The sequence below is a fragment of the Seriola dumerili genome, unplaced genomic scaffold (genome assembly GCF_002260705.1).
Source record: "Seriola dumerili isolate Sdu_G_001 unplaced genomic scaffold, Sdu_1.0 BDQW01000138.1, whole genome shotgun sequence".
NCBI lineage: Eukaryota > Metazoa > Chordata > Actinopteri > Carangiformes > Carangidae > Seriola > Seriola dumerili.
Window position 1 is genome coordinate 438,963 of NW_019174393.1, and position 20,303 is coordinate 459,265.

At 41.3% G+C, this 20,303-nt stretch overlaps 1 protein-coding gene across 1 annotated transcript in view; it reads right to left on the reverse strand.

Moving 5' to 3' along the window:
* The window catches only part of trhde (thyrotropin releasing hormone degrading enzyme), a 146,113-nt gene that overhangs the window by 114,932 nt on the left and 10,878 nt on the right, over nt 1-20,303 (reverse strand). The window contains exon 3 of the mRNA XM_022749080.1: nt 13,617-13,893. Coding sequence (XP_022604801.1) covers nt 13,617-13,893 — 277 coding nt within the window. The remainder of the gene's footprint in view (nt 1-13,616; nt 13,894-20,303) is intronic.

Below are 20,303 nucleotides of genomic sequence, written 5' to 3' on the forward strand. Positions count from 1 at the left end.
GAGGTGGCGCTGGATGAAAAGCCCCGAGGTCACCAAAGTCTTTAGGACTCATCCTCTGGGGACCATGATCATCTATACCAAACTTCATGTCAATTCATCCAAAAGTTCCTGAGATATTTTAGTCTAGACCAAAGTGGTGGACTGACTGACCCACATTGCCATCCCCAGAGCCCGACTGCTCGCAGGCTAGAAATGAAATTATCTGTAGGGCTCACGTGTTATATTCTGCATTATTCCCACTCAGTACAACAACAGTCATGTAACACTCGCCACTGTGCTTCTGTTCAGTTTCTATTTTTAACAGAGATACCATTTCTATTCACCATTTAATCCAGTGGATTCTACTTTGCCATCTTGAATTAAACTGCTGTTAATGAAAACAACACTCTCTTCACATATTTCACAGTAAAATCCTTTCGAGGAGGTGAAGGGATTATTCCCCCTGAACTGCTGGAAAGCTTTTAATGTGAAGCAGATTAACAGCAAACAGCAGCAGCAGCGAATTATCACAGCAAACTGGAGCAGATCAAAAAACAAGGAGGCTTTTTTACCAAAATACATCAAACATACAGTACTTCCCAAACAAGCACTACTGGAAAGGCCTGTCTCTAATAATAGCCTGTAAGATAAAGGCCTGTCAAATCTTTGCAATTAAGGGGAAATAAATGCCTTGGCCACTATGAGAACGTACTCACTTTACGAGCTCTGTGGTGGGTCTAACTCTGTGTCGTTTACTGGACAAAGACCATGATTACAGGGACCATCTTTCAGAAACAAACTAATGCTAGATACTATAATAAAAATCCCCTACAATTGTAGATACACAACACACACACAGGGTCGCTGTTGCATACAGTAACTGCTCTCTGTGAGCAAGAAGTTATGCATCAAAATAATTCAAATTTTAGCTTCAAAATGTAGAAATATCATTATAAATACTCCACACTTGTTTAGAGAAATAGTTCAACATTTTTGACGAGAAAAGGTTGATGGCACTTTCATATCTGCCCTTTACATATAAGGCTAAAGCTAGCATCTAGTTAGCTTAGCTTAGCATCAAGAATGGGAACAAGCAGGAACAGCCAATAATGTTAATTTAATATTTTGTTTTATTCCATACAAAAGACAAACTTTAAAAAAAAAAAAACTGCCCTTTATGGTTGACTTTTAGAGTAGCCTGTATAGGTTGCTATAGCTAGGCTAGCTGTTTCTCCCGTTTCCAGTCTTTATGCAAAGCTAAGCTAACTGTCTCCTTTTTCATTCAAAGTGGCAGGAGACAAAGTTCTGTAGCTTAGAGTAGTTTAATGATGTACAGTATATAGCAAAAATAATAAAATCAAACAGTGCAAAGGAAATGCATTGTTTCAAGTAAAAAGGCGGGAGCAAAGAGAGATAGTCAATCATAAATCGATTAAAATACTTACTGTTAAAACACATAATATACTAAAATAAACTTACGGTTTCATTTCATTTTATTTATTTATTTTTCTGACTGGTTTGATTGTAATTATTGTCTACTTTGTGAACTCTTCTGATCTCTCTGTGTGTTTTTGATTGCCATTTATTTTCTTTGTATTTTACCAAATCATATTTTAATTTTAAATTTTTTTTTTTCTATTAAGTTGGGGGAGGTCCATGATATAACACTGTGGCTTCTTGACCTCTCCTGCCTCATCTGTTTTGTTCTGTTTACTGGTTTTATGTTGTGAAAAATAGAATAAAATGAAGCAAAATAAAATAAAATAAAATAAGAGAAATATGACACCAGAACTTTTAACCCTTAAACCCTGAAGTCTCTGCTCCGCCCACATAAGATGTGAGGGCTTGTTCATGATGAAACAACATCACCACTACTGCACATGTAAATGACAGATTCATTTTACAGCAGCAGGGATGCGCTGCCTCTCCAGATACCTGATTTGATTTTAAGATGTCTGGTCAGGTAGACGCTCAGACAAGACTGAAACATCCTTTTATTCTCATCACTCAGTCAATCAACAGGAGAAAAGCCTCGGTGACATTTTCTATTCAAAGCTGAACGTTATACAAAAATTGGGCAATCAGGACACAAACACAGAATATTCCCTCGTCATTCTCTCATCTTCTTTTCTTGATTCATGTCGACTCTTCTTCTTCTTCAGTTTCCTCCCCTCTTCTCTTTCTCCTCTCTTCTTCTCTCTCTCTCTTCCTTACACCCTGTTCTTCCTCTCTCCCCTCTCTCCTTGTTATCTCTCCGCTCGTCCGTGACATCTCTCGCTGCGTTCTGTCGCTCCGTCTGCCGCCCTTGGATGATGGATGGGGTGATGGACGCTCGGTTGCCACGTTAATTTGATGGATGGTTTAGCAACTGATACGAGCAGCGAGCGAGCACACACACACACTTACACACACACACACACAGGCACGGTAACACACTCTCCTCGCAGCGTTTGTAGGTCCTTGACTTTGAGATCAACAGGCCTCAGACAGTCACTGCTCCCTCCATAACAAACACTGCTGACCCATGACTGCAGCGCCACGCATCCGTCCAATCATATCATCACTTTTGCTGACGACACCGCTGTGATGAAGTGAGACAGCCCGTGAGCCAGAGCAAGGATAACAGTCCCTCTGTCAATGTCAGCGAGACAAAAGGGATGATTGTTGACTGAAGAAGGACCAGAGCATGAACGGGCTGCTTCTGGTGAATAAAAACACCTCCTCTACTCTTCCAGACGAGCTATTAGAGCGGTTTCCTCTTCTTTTAGCTTCCTAAAACAAATAAAAGTCTACTTCTGGCAAGTCTGAGCTCTGGGAGTTCACCCAGAGAATTTGTGAAGGTACAGTAGATGCTTCCTTTGTTGTGTTGGTGCCAGTAGATGCTAGGGAATAGGACAGTAGGTGTGGGTGTTTTGATGTACGTAATAAACCACTGTGTGTGTGTTGCCTTTGGTTTCTCGTTCCCACATTGTTTATTGTGAGTAATATTTGGCAGCCTGAGGAGGTAAAACTATCCAATATTTGACAAGAACAAAAAAATAAAGGCGTGGAGAGGAAATCAATTCTTTGTTTCAGAAGGTTTTTTTCTTCTTCTTTCCAACAAATCCGGCCCGTACTCGTGCCACACGCTCGTTTCCTTCTGTCCCACGGCCCAAACCTGGCCCATACACAGCATGGTTGTAAGATGCTGCCTCCACATCTGGACTAACTTTGTCACACACTCTGGAAACCTTCCGTGTGTCAGTCAGTGTCAGAGGTTAAACAAACGGACTCTGCCCAGATGTGGAAGCACACGGGCCGAGGACCCAGACGTATGTCGGGCCGGAGGTCTCGTCCTGCGAGGAGGACGGATCAAAGGCGTTACGTTTATCTTAAGGAGGTTCTGACTCACAGTTTGAGGGTTAATGACGACCCCTGAATTTGAGAACCACAAATGAAATCAGGCCTTTGAGCTTCAACGCATTCATTCATTCTCTGCCTGACTTTTCTTTGTTGACCTTCCTGTTACCGACCACTGCCTCTGTCCTGACTTCACCTGAGGTCATGCCGAGCCGAACTGTTTTGAACTTTTACTGGTGAGTCGTTCTACTGAGTTCTCTTAAGCATGAGCCAACAAGTGGCTCTATTAAATGAGGGCAGTCTTAAATTTTGAAGGAGTCTCTGTCCTGATAACGAGACTCATTCTTGGTGGATAAATATTTGAAAATGGTGTCAGAAGAGTAAAAATTAGCGTCATCAAGGACGAGTGCAGCTGCAGCCTCTCAACGCTCATAGAAAATAACGGCAATCAAACGCACAATAAAGATAATTTTCCAAGCTAGAATTCCCAATTGTCATGTGTCTGTGTAGTGAACTACTTCAATAAGCAACAAAGGGACAAAGAAAGACGTCAAATTACTTGTGACGTGTGTTAAATAATTTCTAATATAAGAAAGTTGAATTTAGCGCTAGTTTGTTCTTCATTGTATTTTCTCATCAGTTTTTCTCAAAGCTCTCAACAACGCTTGATCTCTTCCACACCATTAAACTACAGTTCCCATGAGACTTTGAGGCGCCTGGCCACACTTCCTCTGAGCTGTACCTATCTATGTTGTTAAACTTTAGCTGAAGTAATGGGTGTCACATAAAAATCTAATGTTAACGTGACCTTTATCGTTTTAAAATACTAATCTGACCTCCAGTATATCGTCATTGCAGGGCGTTAATTTGACCTTTATTATCATTATGGGATGTTAATGTGACATTTAATGTCATTACACAAGTTTAATGGTCGACTCTGCATTTTGTTATAGGGCCACAACTTTTCTCCCAGCTCACTCTCCAGTGATGCGGCTTTTCCTTTCTTTATTATGTGATAATGTGACTTTTGTTCATTAAAGACCGTCAACAAAATCATTCTTACTCAAACAGACGTAAAGAACCAAAACCAACTATGCGTTAGTCCCTCTCTTAATACTTTCTAGCTTTAACTTTTTTATTTTTAAAGTAATTTCAGTAATTTCCCCTTGGCTACGGTCGTTTTAATAAAAACAAACTGGAGAAATGGTGCGTTTGTTTGGGACTACTTTCAGCGGCGGATTTAATCTACAGTTGGTGCTCTCATGAGTATTCAGGGCAGCAGGACGGTGTGTGTGGAACCGAGTCAAAATGAAGTACAGAGTGTGTTCGTGTTATAAAGGAACATGTCACCCAGAGCAACAGTACGGCTTATTGATGTGCTTTTAATAGTTTCTGAAAACAATGGAGCTCTATGGCTCAGAGGAATAAGATACATCAGGCTTTGATAAACACACAAAATATTTGTTCAAAGGATCAGTTCGTTGTTGCCTGCCAACCTTACCCTGTCCTTGTCCTCTCTGAAAACTGGCAGCCAATCAGAAACAAGTACTTTCCATGCCCTTGGTAGTATTACCTGTTATTATAACTATAATTGATATTTATTATCATTATAGAGGATTAACTATGTGGTAATGTGATATCTGTTATTATACAATGTTAACAAGAGTTTTAGTATCAGTTTATAACTATAACGTGACATTTATTGTGATTATAGATGTTAAAAAGACTTTTATTGTGTATATATAGTTTTCATTAAACATTTATCATCATTGCATAAGTTCAACAAGCTTTAGTACCATTAAATAACATTAATGTGATGTTTATTTTCATTGTAGAAGATTGACAAGGTGTTTTCTTTTATTACATAACTATTATGTGACATTTATTGTTATTCTATAAAATTAACAAGAGCTTTAGTATGACTATTTAACATTATGGGAAATCACGATCGCGGAGGCCAGAACATGGAGGCGGTCCTCTCCGTCATCGCTCAGTGTGACGGATCCTCACAGTCTGAGGCTTTTTGTTTGTGTCTTGTTAAAGGCAGATGTTCCGCAGACAGAAACCTGGTCACATTCAGATTCACAGCGGTGATTAGCCGCTAGATAAACAGCCTTTGCTTTATGACGCTGACAGTCGGTGAAATTACACACGATGAAGGAATAACGAGCTAAATGGCTGAAAGACGGGGGTTTTATTGAACCAGGGGCTGCGCAGTGGGTCATCACACACTGTTTGTTTGTTTGTTTGTATTCTATCAGACTTTAATCCTCCCTGAAGGGAAAGCAGCTCATTATAGGAACAGAGATTCTAACAGAGAGACGCATTAGAAAGACAATACGACAGAAAGACAAACAGCTGTTTTTGAAGGAGGTGGAGGAAGAGAAAAGACGCTTTGAAAGACGGAGAGACCAAGAGGAATTTGAGTTGACAATGAAGCCTGGAAGCGTCCCAGACTAACTGAAGATGTGTTTGTGCAGCTTAGATCATCAGAGGGATGGAAATTATTCCTTTATCCTCAGACCTTTATCTCATCTTTACACTCTGTTTTGTTCCATATTGCATTTGATTTTTGTTTATTATCATAAAAGCTGTTTAAAGTGTTAATGCCTACCTAATTAGTTATTAAGCACCAACTCAGCTGTTACACCAGCTTAAGATTTTCTGACTCATTGCTCGGTCTCCAGAATGGCCTAATGAATTTATTCAGAGTTTGCACATTTAATAACCTTATCTGTGTGTCTAAGAATGGCACAATTACTGCTACAGTTAAAAAGGGGAATAGTATGAGAAGGTTGTTATCGCAGAAACTTGAACACCCTCACTACTTAATTTAATGTGTCGACAGCGACCATCTCAAGGGTTGGTAACAAGCTTCACTTCATAAACGAGGAGTCAACGTGTTTAGACAAGTAAAAAACTGAATTATACGTGTGAAAAATATCTTCACCAGCCAAAGAAAATCATGTTTAAAAATCTGCTGATTTTTCACATAAAAGGAAAAGTGTTTCTTTAAGGGTTGAGCACCAGGATGCAGCAGCTCACAAGCAGCAGGTTACACAGTTAATGCAAGTAAAAGGTGGTTCGTTTTTATGTGGTAAAGAGTTTTTACAAATGTAAGTCAACAAATTGTGACATTCATTGACTTCAGTAACACCCTACATCACCTTAGCAACCACGTAGCTCAACACATTAGCATCAAGATACTAGCTGTGTCCGAAATAAGGGGCAACATCTTCCAGAGAATACGACCTCCGGAGACAAAAGCTGAACCGAAATGAGACGGTCTGGTCTTCGGAGGATTTCCTATTCATCCTCAGGCGCCTGATGAATCTTGGGACAGGTTGTCCAGGAAATGAAAGACGCATTTATTGGCCGCATTTGAAGGAAAGGAGGGGAGAGCCTTGTCGCGCCACTGTGACACAATCAGTCTTCAGCGCAGCCTTCGAAGGATGCGGCCTCTCAGTTGAGACGCAGCTCTTGACTTTTGCTGAGGCAGCAAACATGGCAGCTAATGCAGCAAAAAAATAAATAAAAAAATCAAGAAAATGACACTTTCGTCCTCAAATCTTCTCCACGCTCACAGGTTGAAGTTATCTCGAAGTATAAAACACAGCAGACGGGTTTGTGCACGGTAAATTGCATCATTTACACAGAGACTAAAATTCGTGCTCCGACTCCTGCATGCCAACGGATGCTTTGCTTTTCTTTCAGCTGTTCTGAAGAGGATGGAGGGATGAATGTCTCTGTCAGATGAAGCTGTTTCAGCGGTTATGAAGAGGATGGAGGGATGTGGTTTTTTTTTTTTTCCCCTCCTCTGTCATATAAAGCTGTTTCTTTCAGAGGTTTTTGGAGGAGGAGGATGGAGGGATGTGAGGATTAATGTTTCTGTCACAGGAAGCTGCTCTGCAAACAGACAGCAGCGTCTCCACTGCCTTCAGGCTGAAACAAGGATTTTAATATGAGAGCGATGCTGTAACAGAGACACAGAGAGCGTATCCAGCAACCGTTTGTAAATATGAACATATGCATGTGCTGCTTCCTGGATCTCTTCCATGCCCCTCATGCCTTTTGTCTGCAAATAGAACCACATCCTGTTTTTAAAAACTGTTATTCAACCAGGACAATCTCACACTTCATCTCGAATCTGTCCTTTCACGCTGCTCTGGCCAAGTTTGGCAGCAAATGTGACAGAGTCCTCATGAATTATCAGGTATGTAACAGCATGAACAGTATCTCGTCAATGTGTTTACGGAGGAAAAATCCACTCATTCAACATTAATCAAAGCAGAAACGAGGTATTTCATGGCCGTGACTGCTGAGTGACTCAGTGTGTTCATGTCTTTTTCACGGTTCCCTGCAGTGAAAAGACGCCCGCTCTCGTTCTGATCATCCCTTCATCCTGAAACGAATATATCAGCTCTTCTTTGTTGCTCTACAACCAAACTGCTAATTGTTCCCTCTTTAACACTGATGATGACAATGATGATGATGATGATGTATAAAAGGTTTTTAAGGATGATTTTGTTTGTTTTCTTGCAACTTGCAATGTGGTTGATTTTAATTATTCTGCAGATTTAATTTGCCAGTGAGCAATTCTTTGTTTCTGATCTCTGTGTGGCTCCATGTGTATCTGACCTCAGAATAATCACAAGACTTTTCAGATCCATGTGAATTTATCTCATGTTAAATAACAAATTAGGACAGAGTGGAACAGGAAGGAGAGCAAAGCTCCATCAGAGTGCAGAGGTCTGTGTCCATGTGTAGTGTGATTATAGATCAGGTCTAGCTTCTATATTAATACTGTGAAAGTATCAAAGCCTCAGTCCACAGAGAAATGCACACAGCCTGTATTCAGAAACTGAGCCTTAAAACCAGCCGTCAGGACTTCTGGAACTTTGTGATGTCACAACAAAGCAGCCACCGCCCTCAGCCACAAATATCTTCTTATGGATCAACACAAATAAAACACAGGAAAAGGAAAAGAGGAAAATATGGAGCTTTAAATCAGTCTTGTTTAGTATTGTAATGATATTGACCTGCAGTATAAATTTATGCTGCAGGACTCAAAGAAGAACATTAAGAAGCAGCTTAATGTCTCTGAGTAACATTGTAAAAGTATAAATTACCAAGTAATTCTTTAATATCTCATATATTGGGAGCATCAGGTCTGAGTCGTCTTGGTTTGTGGGAAATGGGAGCAGTTCCTGCTTTTCCTGGAAAATCCATTTATTCATTATCTGTACCCATTTCCCCCGAGCTGCATCTCTCAACAACAGACTGGACATTGTGTCGTTCTATGCAAGCAGCAACCTACCAGGCAGAAAAATTAAGCTGACACTGAAGAAGCAAAATCTGCAGTTCCTCTAATGGCCACTAGAGTCTGGCTCCAACAGTGAGTCAGTCCCCATAGACTCCCATGTTAAAATGTCCAACTTTACAGCAGAAATAAACATGTTTACAGCCTGGTACAAAAACTGTTTTGGTCTCTAGAGCTAATTTCCTCCTTCATGACACCTGTTTAGTTAGGGGGCGGAGTCAGACACTGCCAAGATGGTGATGGTGGAGCAGCTCACTCTGAGCTTCAGAAACCTGTGGGTAACGCCACAGAGGCGACGTCCATCTTTATTTACAGTCTGTGGTTCTATCACAGGGTTAACATACACTCAGTGAACTCTATTAGCTTGTGTAAATTCAACGATATGTTTATTATTGAGGTCATAATTAAAAGAGTTGCTCAACAATATATTGAGACGTGTTCCTAAATATTTTGTCCTAATCATTGGGGGAGAATAATAGAAACACCTCTGAATATAGTGTATAAATAACTATGACTAAAACATATAACTGAAGTGAGGTTGGAAGATACTTTTATACTTTTGTTATTGTAGCTTATTTGATGCTAATGTTGCTAATAATTATGAGACCCACGTTTCTGTGATCCAGCGCTTAGTTTTGGTTAATGAGCATTTAATCGTCTCCCAACAAAGCAGACCCCAACAGAGAACATGGATGCTGGATTCAGAAAATGTTTGCTCACACCTGTTGAGTCTAAACCACCTGAAGCAGGACCTGGCTCATCATGTGTCACCTTTGTTTTCTTTTATTTAACTCTGAGACGAAGGTAAAATGAAGGAGCTGGTAGCTTCTGTTGTTGTTGAGTAAAAAACAGGAAGGATAAAAATAAGAGATTAATTTATTCATAACAAGGACTAAAACTCACAAGCCTGACTGATTCCACCCTAATACTGCGCTACACACACTCTCTCACACACACACACACACACACATACACACACACACACACACACACACACTGATACACAGTGTTAGAGGCTGGTGATGGTTATAAATGACCCACATATGATTTGTCATTAAAACAGCATTTCACTAAAATTATCTTTCAGTAATAAGGAGACACGGGCAGAATATGTGTGTGTGCGTGTGTGTGTGTGTGTGTGTGTGTGTGTGTGTGCGCACGTGTGTGTGTGTGTGTGTGTTGTATTGCTGTCCTTGAGTTTCTGGCAGACGAGATGGATGAGCTGTAATTACACTGATAGAGAGATGATCGGAGGAGGAGAAGAAGAGGAAGAAGAAGAAGGAGGAGGAGGAAGAGAAGAAGAAACAAGGTCGTGCATGTATTTGTCCTTGTATAAGAACACTGATGCGTGCGTGTGCATATTCCTGCTTTAAATGTTATTGTTGTTAAAGGATGACGGGGAATCAGTCGAATCCAGCAGTGGACGGTTTGACTTTCAAAGCAGAATCGTACAGAACAGACGAGACAGACACGATAAACACTGAAGGATAGAAATACAATGGATAGAACCGCATGGCTCGCCTGCTGGTTTGACTGATGCAAAAACAATCAGCCTGAGTTCATCGGCCCGGTTCTTGGGCCAACACTGACCCAAACCTGGCCCAAGTGCTTATAACCGGGACCAGTTGCAAAAACACCTTAAGTTTCATCCTTAAAGTTTCCTTAAAATGTTCCGTTAAGTATTTAAGGTTTTCTCCTTACCTTAGTTCTTCATTAACTAAGAGACCTTTTAAGAGATTCTGCAGAACACCCTTAAGTAACTCCTTCAGCCAAGGAGAAATTAAACCTTAAATGCCAATACTTAAGTAGAAAATTTAAGGTGGTTTGTGCAACCGTCACAATGGGGCTGGTTGAACAAAACACCCTAAACATTTTCCTTAAACTCTGAGTTGAGGTTTCCTTAAAATAAAAACAGTTTCACAAAACACCCTTAAGTTTCATCCTTAAAATTTTTTTCCTTATCTTAGTCTTATACTAAAAGAATCACTTAAAGTCAGTGAAACTGTTGCACAAAAGACCTTAGTGAACAAATTCAAGAGATTCTGTGCATCACCCCTGAATAACTCCCTCAGCTAAGGACAAATTAAACCTTACTTAAGTAGAAAACTTAAGGTGTTTTGTGGAACTGGCCCCAGATTATTAGCCTAAATCAATCAATCCAAAAAAGGCACACCTACCCAGGATTGTGCACAAGCCAACCACTGAAAGTTAGTTATTATAGTTTCAGGTTTCATCATTTATCAGCAGCAGCAGCGGCGTTTTTCACACAAACTCATGGAGACAATTAAAGCACCCTAAAACCCTTGGCACTCAACTGCTGCAATTAGTCAAAAATCACACTCCTATTTTACAGTTATAACTCAGTCAGATCTGAGCACACACATGTGATAACACGGGTTTTTAGATTCAGTGTGACTTACACTTTCAGAGCATATCATTATCCCTTACATCCATTATGCATAAACATCCATAAATCTGCTTAAATATCATAGCAAAAATAACGGCTCCTCATGGCTCCAGAACTTGCCATCATCACGTTTTTCGGTTTACTTCAGCATCTGAGTAATTCAGTGTTAAACATCTGTGCATCCATGAATATGTTTCCAACAGGAGTTGCTGTTAGATAATTCAGCAACTTTTAATGTTGCCAATTTCACAACATGAAACAAACATGAGCTAAAAAAAAAAAAAACTCCCTCAATCCATGCCGACACATTTCATGTTTACATCCCCCAAGGCATTATGGGAACTGTACTTGCAAAAGGTACAGTGCAAGTATCTCCAAAAAAGAAAGTGAGAAACTGAGCTGGAGGGAAGGGAAGTAATAAAAACCACGTCGACCTCTGTACAAAGAAAGTTAATTATCTCTTATCTCAAAAAACCAGACCGTTATCTTGAGTTCGTATCTAAATTACCATGTTATCCTGAGATAACAAACGCTTCTATCTGACTTCATTACATCATGATAAAGATAATAAACTCTTATCTGTAGATTTAGACTTTAGAGATGTTCAATAACCCATTAGTTAGATGAGAAATTGTGCTTGTGTGTCGTATTTTGAGCGAGTTATCCTGATATAACCGTTTAGTTAAGATGCATCTGGAGATATCAAGCGTTGGTTTCGTCAGTGATAAAAACCTGAACTTGTCATTTTATCAAGATGACGAACTGTGTTCTTCTCCAGACTTACATGACTTCATCACCTCATTATCTCATGGCAGCAGATGATGATCTTACTAAGCTCTTTAAAGACGTACTCTTGTGATTTCGTATTGTGCTTGTACCAGGAAGTGACAGACGGATCAGCAGAGGCAACAGACGACAAGTTCGACTGACTTTTACTCGGGGCTGGTTGCACAAAACACCTTAAGTTAAGATTGTCCTTAAAGTCTGAGTTACGGTTTCCTTGAAATGTTCACTCAAGGATGTAAAGGTTTTCTCCTTATCTTAGTCTTATACTTAAGGAGTAACTTAAAGTCAGTTAAAACGCTGCACAAAAGACCTTAGCGACCAAAGAAAGGGGAAAAAAACTAAAGGTGTGTCTGACTCTGTCTTCACAGCAACACGACTGAGTTCATGGCGATCAGGAGGCCGAGATAGCGACGCACTTCATGATTGTGACTGGCTTCCCAGAAGTGATAACCGGTATCACAAGGTGCTGATCGCAGCAAATCAACGGTCTCCATGGAAACAGTAGAATTTTACTGCTGCAAAAAAACTTTTTTCCTTAACTAAGGAAACCTTTTAAGAGATTTATGTGTGACACCCTTAAGTAACTCCCTCACCTAAGGCATATTTAAGTAGAAAACCTACGCTTCCCATGATGCAACTGGATGGCATCTTTTTTGTTAAACCCTAAGTGTAGTGAATCTTTCAAACTAGTTGCCCCCGGGTTATTTTATTTTTGTTATAAATCTGAAGAGTCGAAACCCAAACTGAGATAATCCAGACAACATCAGTCAGAACTCGTCAAAGCTTCTCTGCAGTCGCACAGGACATTAAACAGCTCACCGGCAAACTGACCGCAATGATGAATCTCCTTCCTCAGGACTGTTTGTCTGTCATCAACTGAGCGCCGCCCACTTAAGGTTTGCATTTCTATTTCTTCCACTTGAAGCAGCAGAAGCTGGAAGTTCTTCTAGCTCCTTTTTTTCCCCACTTCTTGGTGGTAGTGTATTGGATATAAATCAGGGGAGGAGAACTTAGCAACTCTTCTAACCAATTCCTTGAGGGAAAACTATGCGATCCACTGATTTCCTCTTTAAGCCTGTTACTCACTGTACTGACCTCTTTTCTGTGGTTATCTGGGGAAATGAAGCCGTTATTCCCTAATCAAAACTTCATTATGCCGATTATTATCTGAAGATAGCAACTCCTGCTGCTCATATTTAGTGTTTTAACCCCAGAGATAAGGATTTAATGATATTAAATACAGTTTAGAGGTGATCGGGGCTTCAGTGTGTCATTATGTCGAGGTGACACGCTTCTGTATTTCATCACGGAGTCTTTCCTCGCAGCCTCGAGACAAACCAGAAGACAAAAGAGCAGAAGTGACGAAGAGAAGAAAAGAAGAATGCCAACAACGTTTGGTACTGGGCACATAATGAGATCGTTAAAATCACTTCAGAGGAGAAGACTTTTAAAAAAATAAATAAAGCACCAAAGCACAAAGGATAATTAAGTTGGGGTCATGACAGAAGAGTCAGAAAAATACCTCTGCGATGTTGTTGCTTGCTAAGTTTAGCCATTTTTTTCTTCAGGTGTTTTATCTTGTATCAACGTGTTAATTGCATCTTATTCTTTCTTCCTGTGTTTTGACTGCACTTGTCTGAGTTGTGCTGTTCAAAAATAGAAAATATTCTGAGAGGCACACACTCTTCAGAAGAGGCTAAATCTGCATCGAAGAACCCTCCGAAACCAGAACCACAGCAGCGCTCTGGGTTTCATTTCGTGTGTTCGGTGTGTGCAGGGACTGACCGTCACGCCGCTGTCGGTCTGCGTCTCTCTGTAGGTGAAGTTGCAGACGGCCCAGGCCAGGTAGTACGTGGACATGCGAGGCGTTCGGGCGAAGCGATTGGTCACCCAGCCGTCCTCGTCCGACAGCGAGCTGCTCTCGACGGGCATGTTGGAGAGCGAGGTGTACTGCGGGTCGTGGCGGAGGGTGAGGGAGAACGTGGCCTTGTAGACGGGCTCGTCGAAGCAGGGGAAGGCCTTCCGGGCGTGGATGGGACTGAACTGAGTCACTGCCAGGTAACTGTAGAGGAGACATAAGTGAATAAATTTATTATCAGATCAAAGTGAAGGAGAACACTGACGAAAACACTGACGTCCTAATCTTCAGCAAAACCCAATGTCTGCCAAATGTCACAAACACAACAATCACAAAGCCAACGTCCGGTTTTGACCTTTTCGTTTCCACTCAAAATCTGCGTCATTACATAAACCACAGCTGATTTCCCGGAAGTTTCTTTAAACTGAGGGTAAAACTATAATCTCTCCACCTTCTGCACACTTGATTCACTGTTTAGTGAAAGAACAATTACATTACACAAGCCTGATAAACATAACGTCACAGACTTAACGATATCTTATACTAGCAGCAAGTTTCAAGAGCTAAAAAAGAATAGTAAAATGCAACGATGGCAGTTAACTTTCATTAAGTGCATTGTGTCATTGTCATCTGAGTCAACTAAACAGTCATTCAGACAACACTAAGGGTTTTACATTGTGAATAATTCGGACACAGCTTTGTTAAAATTTGATGGCAGCTAACACAGAACTAAACGAAACTACAGACTTCATGTGGGCTTTTTTTTTTTTGGAAGTGGTCAATACGGATCTTCTTCATCTTACAAAATGTCCAATTTAAAAAAATCTAAATCAGTTCAATTCATTTTAATAACCACAAACCACAAAATGAAATGAAAACAGCAACTACAGGATGATGGTAAATGATAAAATGTCGTTCAGGTGTATCTTCCAGAAAGTTAAAACCACTGAACTGACTCAGTGTCGTCAGTTATACAACAGTATCCATCTAAAGTTTTGTAGATATCAGTCATCATAAACAACTGGTCACACCACACCCCTGAGTGTAGTGAACTGAGCAAAGGCTGCTGCTGTTTTATTGCTCACGGGTTCACTTTTCATTTGTAAGAAGACTGTGCTATTTCCTCTTTTAAAGGTTATAGTTTCACAGTAAATTAGAGATCCTCATGGGTCCATTCAGTTCAAAGTAACCAAGGCGCAGCCAATTAGGTCGAGACTGGGTCCCTTTTCCAGGGTCTTGTCATCCTCCTTCTTCACACATCCCCTCCCTCTTCCCATGTTTGTCTCTCCTTTTTCTTTTTTTCCTTTTATCTCATGCTCCAATTCTTCTTTCCTCCTCTATTTCTACCATCCTCTGCCTTCTTCTTCCTCCTTCTCTAACCTCTCCTCCCTTCCAGGTCTTGGGTGTGTCAATTCGTGTCAATTTGTCTAATACCTGCGTGGATCAAAGCCGACTGAAAGACTGAAGGGAGAGTGAGAACTGTGAAGTGTTCGCGCTCGCTCTCCGTTTTCGTCAGCTTCGCTTTGATCTAAATAACTTGCAGATTGGACCTGACTGTTCTTGGATTCCTTTCGGATCGGGTTTCTGTTTTCAGGAGTGAAGTTTCAAGTTTTTTCTCTTTTGTTTTGATGCTCTGTTAAAAACAACACAGCAACACAGTTTCGAGAGACGGTGACACACAACTGTTTTTCCATTTGGAGGAGAGGTTATTCATTTATATACGGCTTTCGAGACAAGAGTTACAAAGAGCTGTACAATAAAAACTAAAAAAAGTATAAAGAGACTTGTGCAATTGTCTACTAGGATATTTCCAAGAAAGGATTATGCAGTTCGGTACTAAGGATTGGTACTTTAACCTTCTGTCTAGTTCCGTCCGGGTTTAAGTCTGGAGACTGTGCTGGTCTTCCATCATGTGAAGCCTCCGCCCGGTTTTCTTCGTCTAATGTTTCGGCTCATTATCTCGCTGACGGATGAACCTCTGACCAACCAGTCTTTCTCCCTGTGCTACTTGTCTTTTTCTCACCATCCTGACAGCAATATACAGTATTTCTTCTTCCTGCGGTATAGTATTGTTCTAATGATGCATCAGAGGGCGCAGTAACACAGTTTGTTTCAACACTGCCTTTTGTACAGACAGAGGGTTTTGTCTGGGGCAGTCCAGACATCCTTCTCTCCAGCAACGTTTTCCAGCTCCCCCTGGGGGGTCCCTGAGGCGATCCCCAGCGAGTTCGGGTGGGGGGGGTCTACCCCGGGGTCTTCTCCCAGTTGAACGTGCCTCACTGCAACCACCTCTATCGGCTCTTTTCAACATGAAGGAGCAGCAACTCTGAGCGTGTCACCCTAAGGCTGAGCCCGGCCTCCCTACGGAGGAAACCCAATTCAGCCGCTTGTATCCACAATCTCATTGTTTCAGCCAAGATCCAGAGCTCATGACCAAAGATGCCCTGAGATACTTGAAGGGAGGGAGCTATCCACCGAGAACAATGGCTCCAAACCGCCCAAGTGCGCACTGGAGGTCAAGTTCTGATGAAGCGAACAAAAAAACCACATCGTCCACCAAAAAGCAGAGATGTGATTCTTAAAGTTCCCAAAACCTACTCTCCTACCCTCATCTGCGCCTTGAGATCCTGTCCATGAATGTCACAAACAGGATTGTCTTTAGTGAGTGTTGGACTGTTGCATTAACTTTCAAGGACATGATTTTTCAGTTTTTGGTGACATACACTTTTATTTTATTTTTATTTTTAACCTTGGGAAGTTTACCACATACTTTTGTATGATTCAAGGTTATCACTGGACTTCAGCTGCTGAAAATTCACTAAAAAGCTGTTTTTGACAAGCAGCGTAAGTACCCACTTGTTGTATTTGAGTTTTTAAATGAAAATATAAAGAAATAGGAACATTTTGTATTAGGGGAAGTGAAAAATCGTTCATGAACAAACTTCAATACCCATTCAGGGTCCTTAGAAAGACTTGCTCACATCCACAGCTGCCTTTCTGGCAACCGCTCACTTTAAGCAGTTTTCATACTACTTCATGCAGTAAATGACCCAACATAACAGAAACAGATTTACCTTCATTGTGAACGAGACCTGAAGAATTGAGGTAATTCTTTCATAAAAAGGCATAAATCAGCTCCGTTCACTGATTTGTAACATTGTCCACAATCGTGTAACACAAGCAGAGACGTGAAAGAGACGACTGCCTGACAGTAAGAGGTTTCATTTCCACCAGCGGACGAATCTGTATGGTTTCACACCGTATATCACATTACCGCCTAACCTCAATTTGCTCTACATTTGGCCCAGGATCCCACTGATGTCGTTAAGCGAGGTTAGTTAGGCAGAATTGCTGTTGCATTAAATTATACATGAAGTGACCCATAATTCACTTCCATCGTCTTCTTATTCACGTTCGGCCTCGCGCTCGCCTGCTCTCCGGCTCGGGTTTCAAAAGCTGAAGATTCAACACACCTGACTCGCGGTTTGGAGTAAATCCACCCGGAGTATGTGATGCTGTCGTGTAAAGCTGGATTTTGTTTTAGTCTTTGAACCTTGCGAACCTATCAAAGGAGAAATTTAAGGTGGAATCAGAGTTCAGGGGGTTAAAGGATAATCCTCTGACGTCGGAGCTGACAGGTTCGCTGGCAGAAGTTTTCTTTTTTTTTTACAGGAAGATGTTTTTACTGCTTCAAGTTTTTCTTGTTCGGTTTCCACAGAGAGAGAAATTCCACAATATACACAAGGAAACTTTCTGTTTCCTCCTGATTTCTCTAAGCCGAGCTAAATGTTTTCATATCAGAGCTTTGTTACGTCCCGCTGTCAGTCACCTGACAGGGAGAAGTTAAAACTCCAGGAAATAATCCCTCTGGAAACTTTGGTTATCGCACTTGTGCATTTTACTGAGGGTGTTTGTGGAGGGAGAGATGAAAGAGAGGGATGAGGAGAGGAGGAGAGGAGGAGAGGAGGAGGAAATGAGGAAGCGGCTAAAGAAGAGAGGAAACAACAGTGGAAGGAAATTAAATGAAGTACGAAAAAGAGAAGGGAGAAAGATAGAGAAGGAGGAAAAGAAGAAGAGGATGATGAAAGGAAAAAGGAGGAGAAAGGGGAGGAAAAAGGAGGAAGAAAATGAGAAAGGGATGAAAGTTAGAGGAGAAAGAGTTGTAGGTAAAGACAGAGGATAAAAAGAGGAGGACAAGCTGAAGAGGAGTAGGGTGAAAAAAGAAAAGGGAAGAATGAAGAGGAGAGGAATAAAGGCGGTAAGATGAAGAAAGAAACTGAAACGAAGTGTTGGAGAGATGACGATGGAGGAGAAACAGTGAGAGCTGGGAGGAAGAGGAGGAGGAGGAAAACAAGTGATCAGAATGAGAATGACATGAGGAAGAAAGGAGGCACAGAGAGAGAGACAGAGAGCGGGAAGAGGTCGACAATAAGATACTGATAGGACAGGAAGAGGAAGAGGAAGAGGAGTAGAAGGAGGAAAAGGCTGAAGACAGAGTGAAGAAAGAAGATGAGGTACGGTGAGAAAGAGTGGAAAAGAGGAGGAGGAAAAAGGAGGGAGAGGAGGATGAGCAGAAAGAAAACTGGAGACAGAGCGAGGGTGAAAAGGAAAGAAGGAAGCGGGAGGAGGAAGCAAGAAAAATATCAGGTTGAGAGGAGAAAAGGGGAGAAGATGAAGAGCAGGAGAAAGGTGAGAAAGAGGAGTAAGGAGGGATAAAAGGTAAAGAGGAGAGAGACTTGAAGGAGAAGAAAAAGGGAAAAGTAGAGGAGGAATATTAAAAAGGGATTGAAAAGAGAAAGAGGTGGACGACAGAGGCAGAGAGGAGAGAGAGAGTGAAGAGGAGAAAGAAACTGAAACCAGGTGTGGAGGGAGGAGGGGGGAGGAGGGGGGAGGAGGTGAAGAATGGAGGGAGGGAGAAATGTGAATAATAAACAGAGGGCGAACGAGGCAGACATAGACAGAGAGAGAGAATAATGGAGAAAGCCTGAGAGGGAAGAGATAAAGAGAGAATCTATTAGAGGGGAGGATGAGTCTGTAACACACACACACACACACACACACACACACACACACACACAAAAACACACAACGTTACATCCTGCAGGTTGTCAACAGTTGCCGCTGCCAAGGTAACGCTTGTTGTCACAGTAATGCTGATTGACAAATAAGCCAACAGCATCGCCCCGGACAACCACAACATACAAACACACGGACAAACACGTAAACACACACACACACACACACACACACACACACACTCATGAATTCATGCAGCAACACTTTCCTTCGTCTCCTGAGCACCAGAAGAGAAATGGAAATGACATCATTTCCTGGTGTAATGTTTGCCATTATCTTTTCTGGAGAACCACAGAAGAAGAGTACAGGCATGTGAGTGAACCGCCAGAGACACACACACACACACACACACACACAAAGAGAAACACACACCTCATTCAGATGCAGAGATGTGACTGAAAGGGGGAAACTGTTGAGTCAGGTGCTTTTCTGCGTGTGTGTGTGTGTGTGTGTGTGTGTGTGTGTGTGTGTGTGTGTGTGTGTGTGTGTGTGTGTGTATATATGTGTGTGTGTGCAACTGCCTTATACACACACATCACATCATGCTGGACACACTGATCTCTTTAAGCAAAGTCTCAAATTGCAATTCCCCGCTTTCACATTGAAACGACAGCAGTGTGTGTGTGTGTGTGTGTGTGTGTGTGTGTGTGTGTGTGTGTGTGTGTGTGTTGCTGCGGCTATAGTTTTACACAGGAAGCTGGTGAAGAGGCTGATTCATCAACTTCAGTATAAAATATGCCACTGATGGAGGAGATGGTGGGGGGAAGGGGGGGGGGGGGTTTGATCAGATTTCAATTCTGCTCTTTTATTCAGGCAGCGAGGGAGGAGGAGGCAAGGATGTAGGAGGTAAGAGGAGATGAGGGAAGGAGAAGTGGTGGACATTCGGTGAGGTCCGGATGAAGTTAGAGAGTAAATTAAAATCACTCCACTGAATGTAAACATGACATCACATGACTGTGATGTAAAAGCTGTCACTTGTAGTAACTAACAAACCTTCCCTCTGAAACCGACTGAAATTTAAATCAATTTTGCCCTTTTTGTTTTGATTGGCATGTTTATATGGAGCACTTTCATTCTGTTTGGGCTTTTAAAGCTTTTAAAGCAAGTGTAATCAGAACATTGAGCTCCATATAGAATGGTGGTGTCGATGTCAATTTCCATCAATAGAAAAACAAGCTACCTGCTCAGGACCAAACAGCTGATGAACAAAGTGGAGGTTTTAGTAGCAAAAGAACTGCGACTCAGAGACGCCAGTTTCCACCAACGTGATAAAACATCCTGTTCGTCATAACGATGACGATATTTCTCTAATTTTTTTAGATACTAAAGAATTACAGGATTTTGTTTTTGTTGGTAGTAGTTTGTAGTTTGGTGTGTAGTGTCTGCTGGTTTACCAAGTCTGAAGATTTACATATCCTATCAAACAAACAGCAATAATCAATGATCAGAGTGATAATTATATTGACGACGACCCTGAAACCAAAGACTAAAACACACTGGTTTTTAAAGTCACCATTTGGATATAAGATAACCTGATT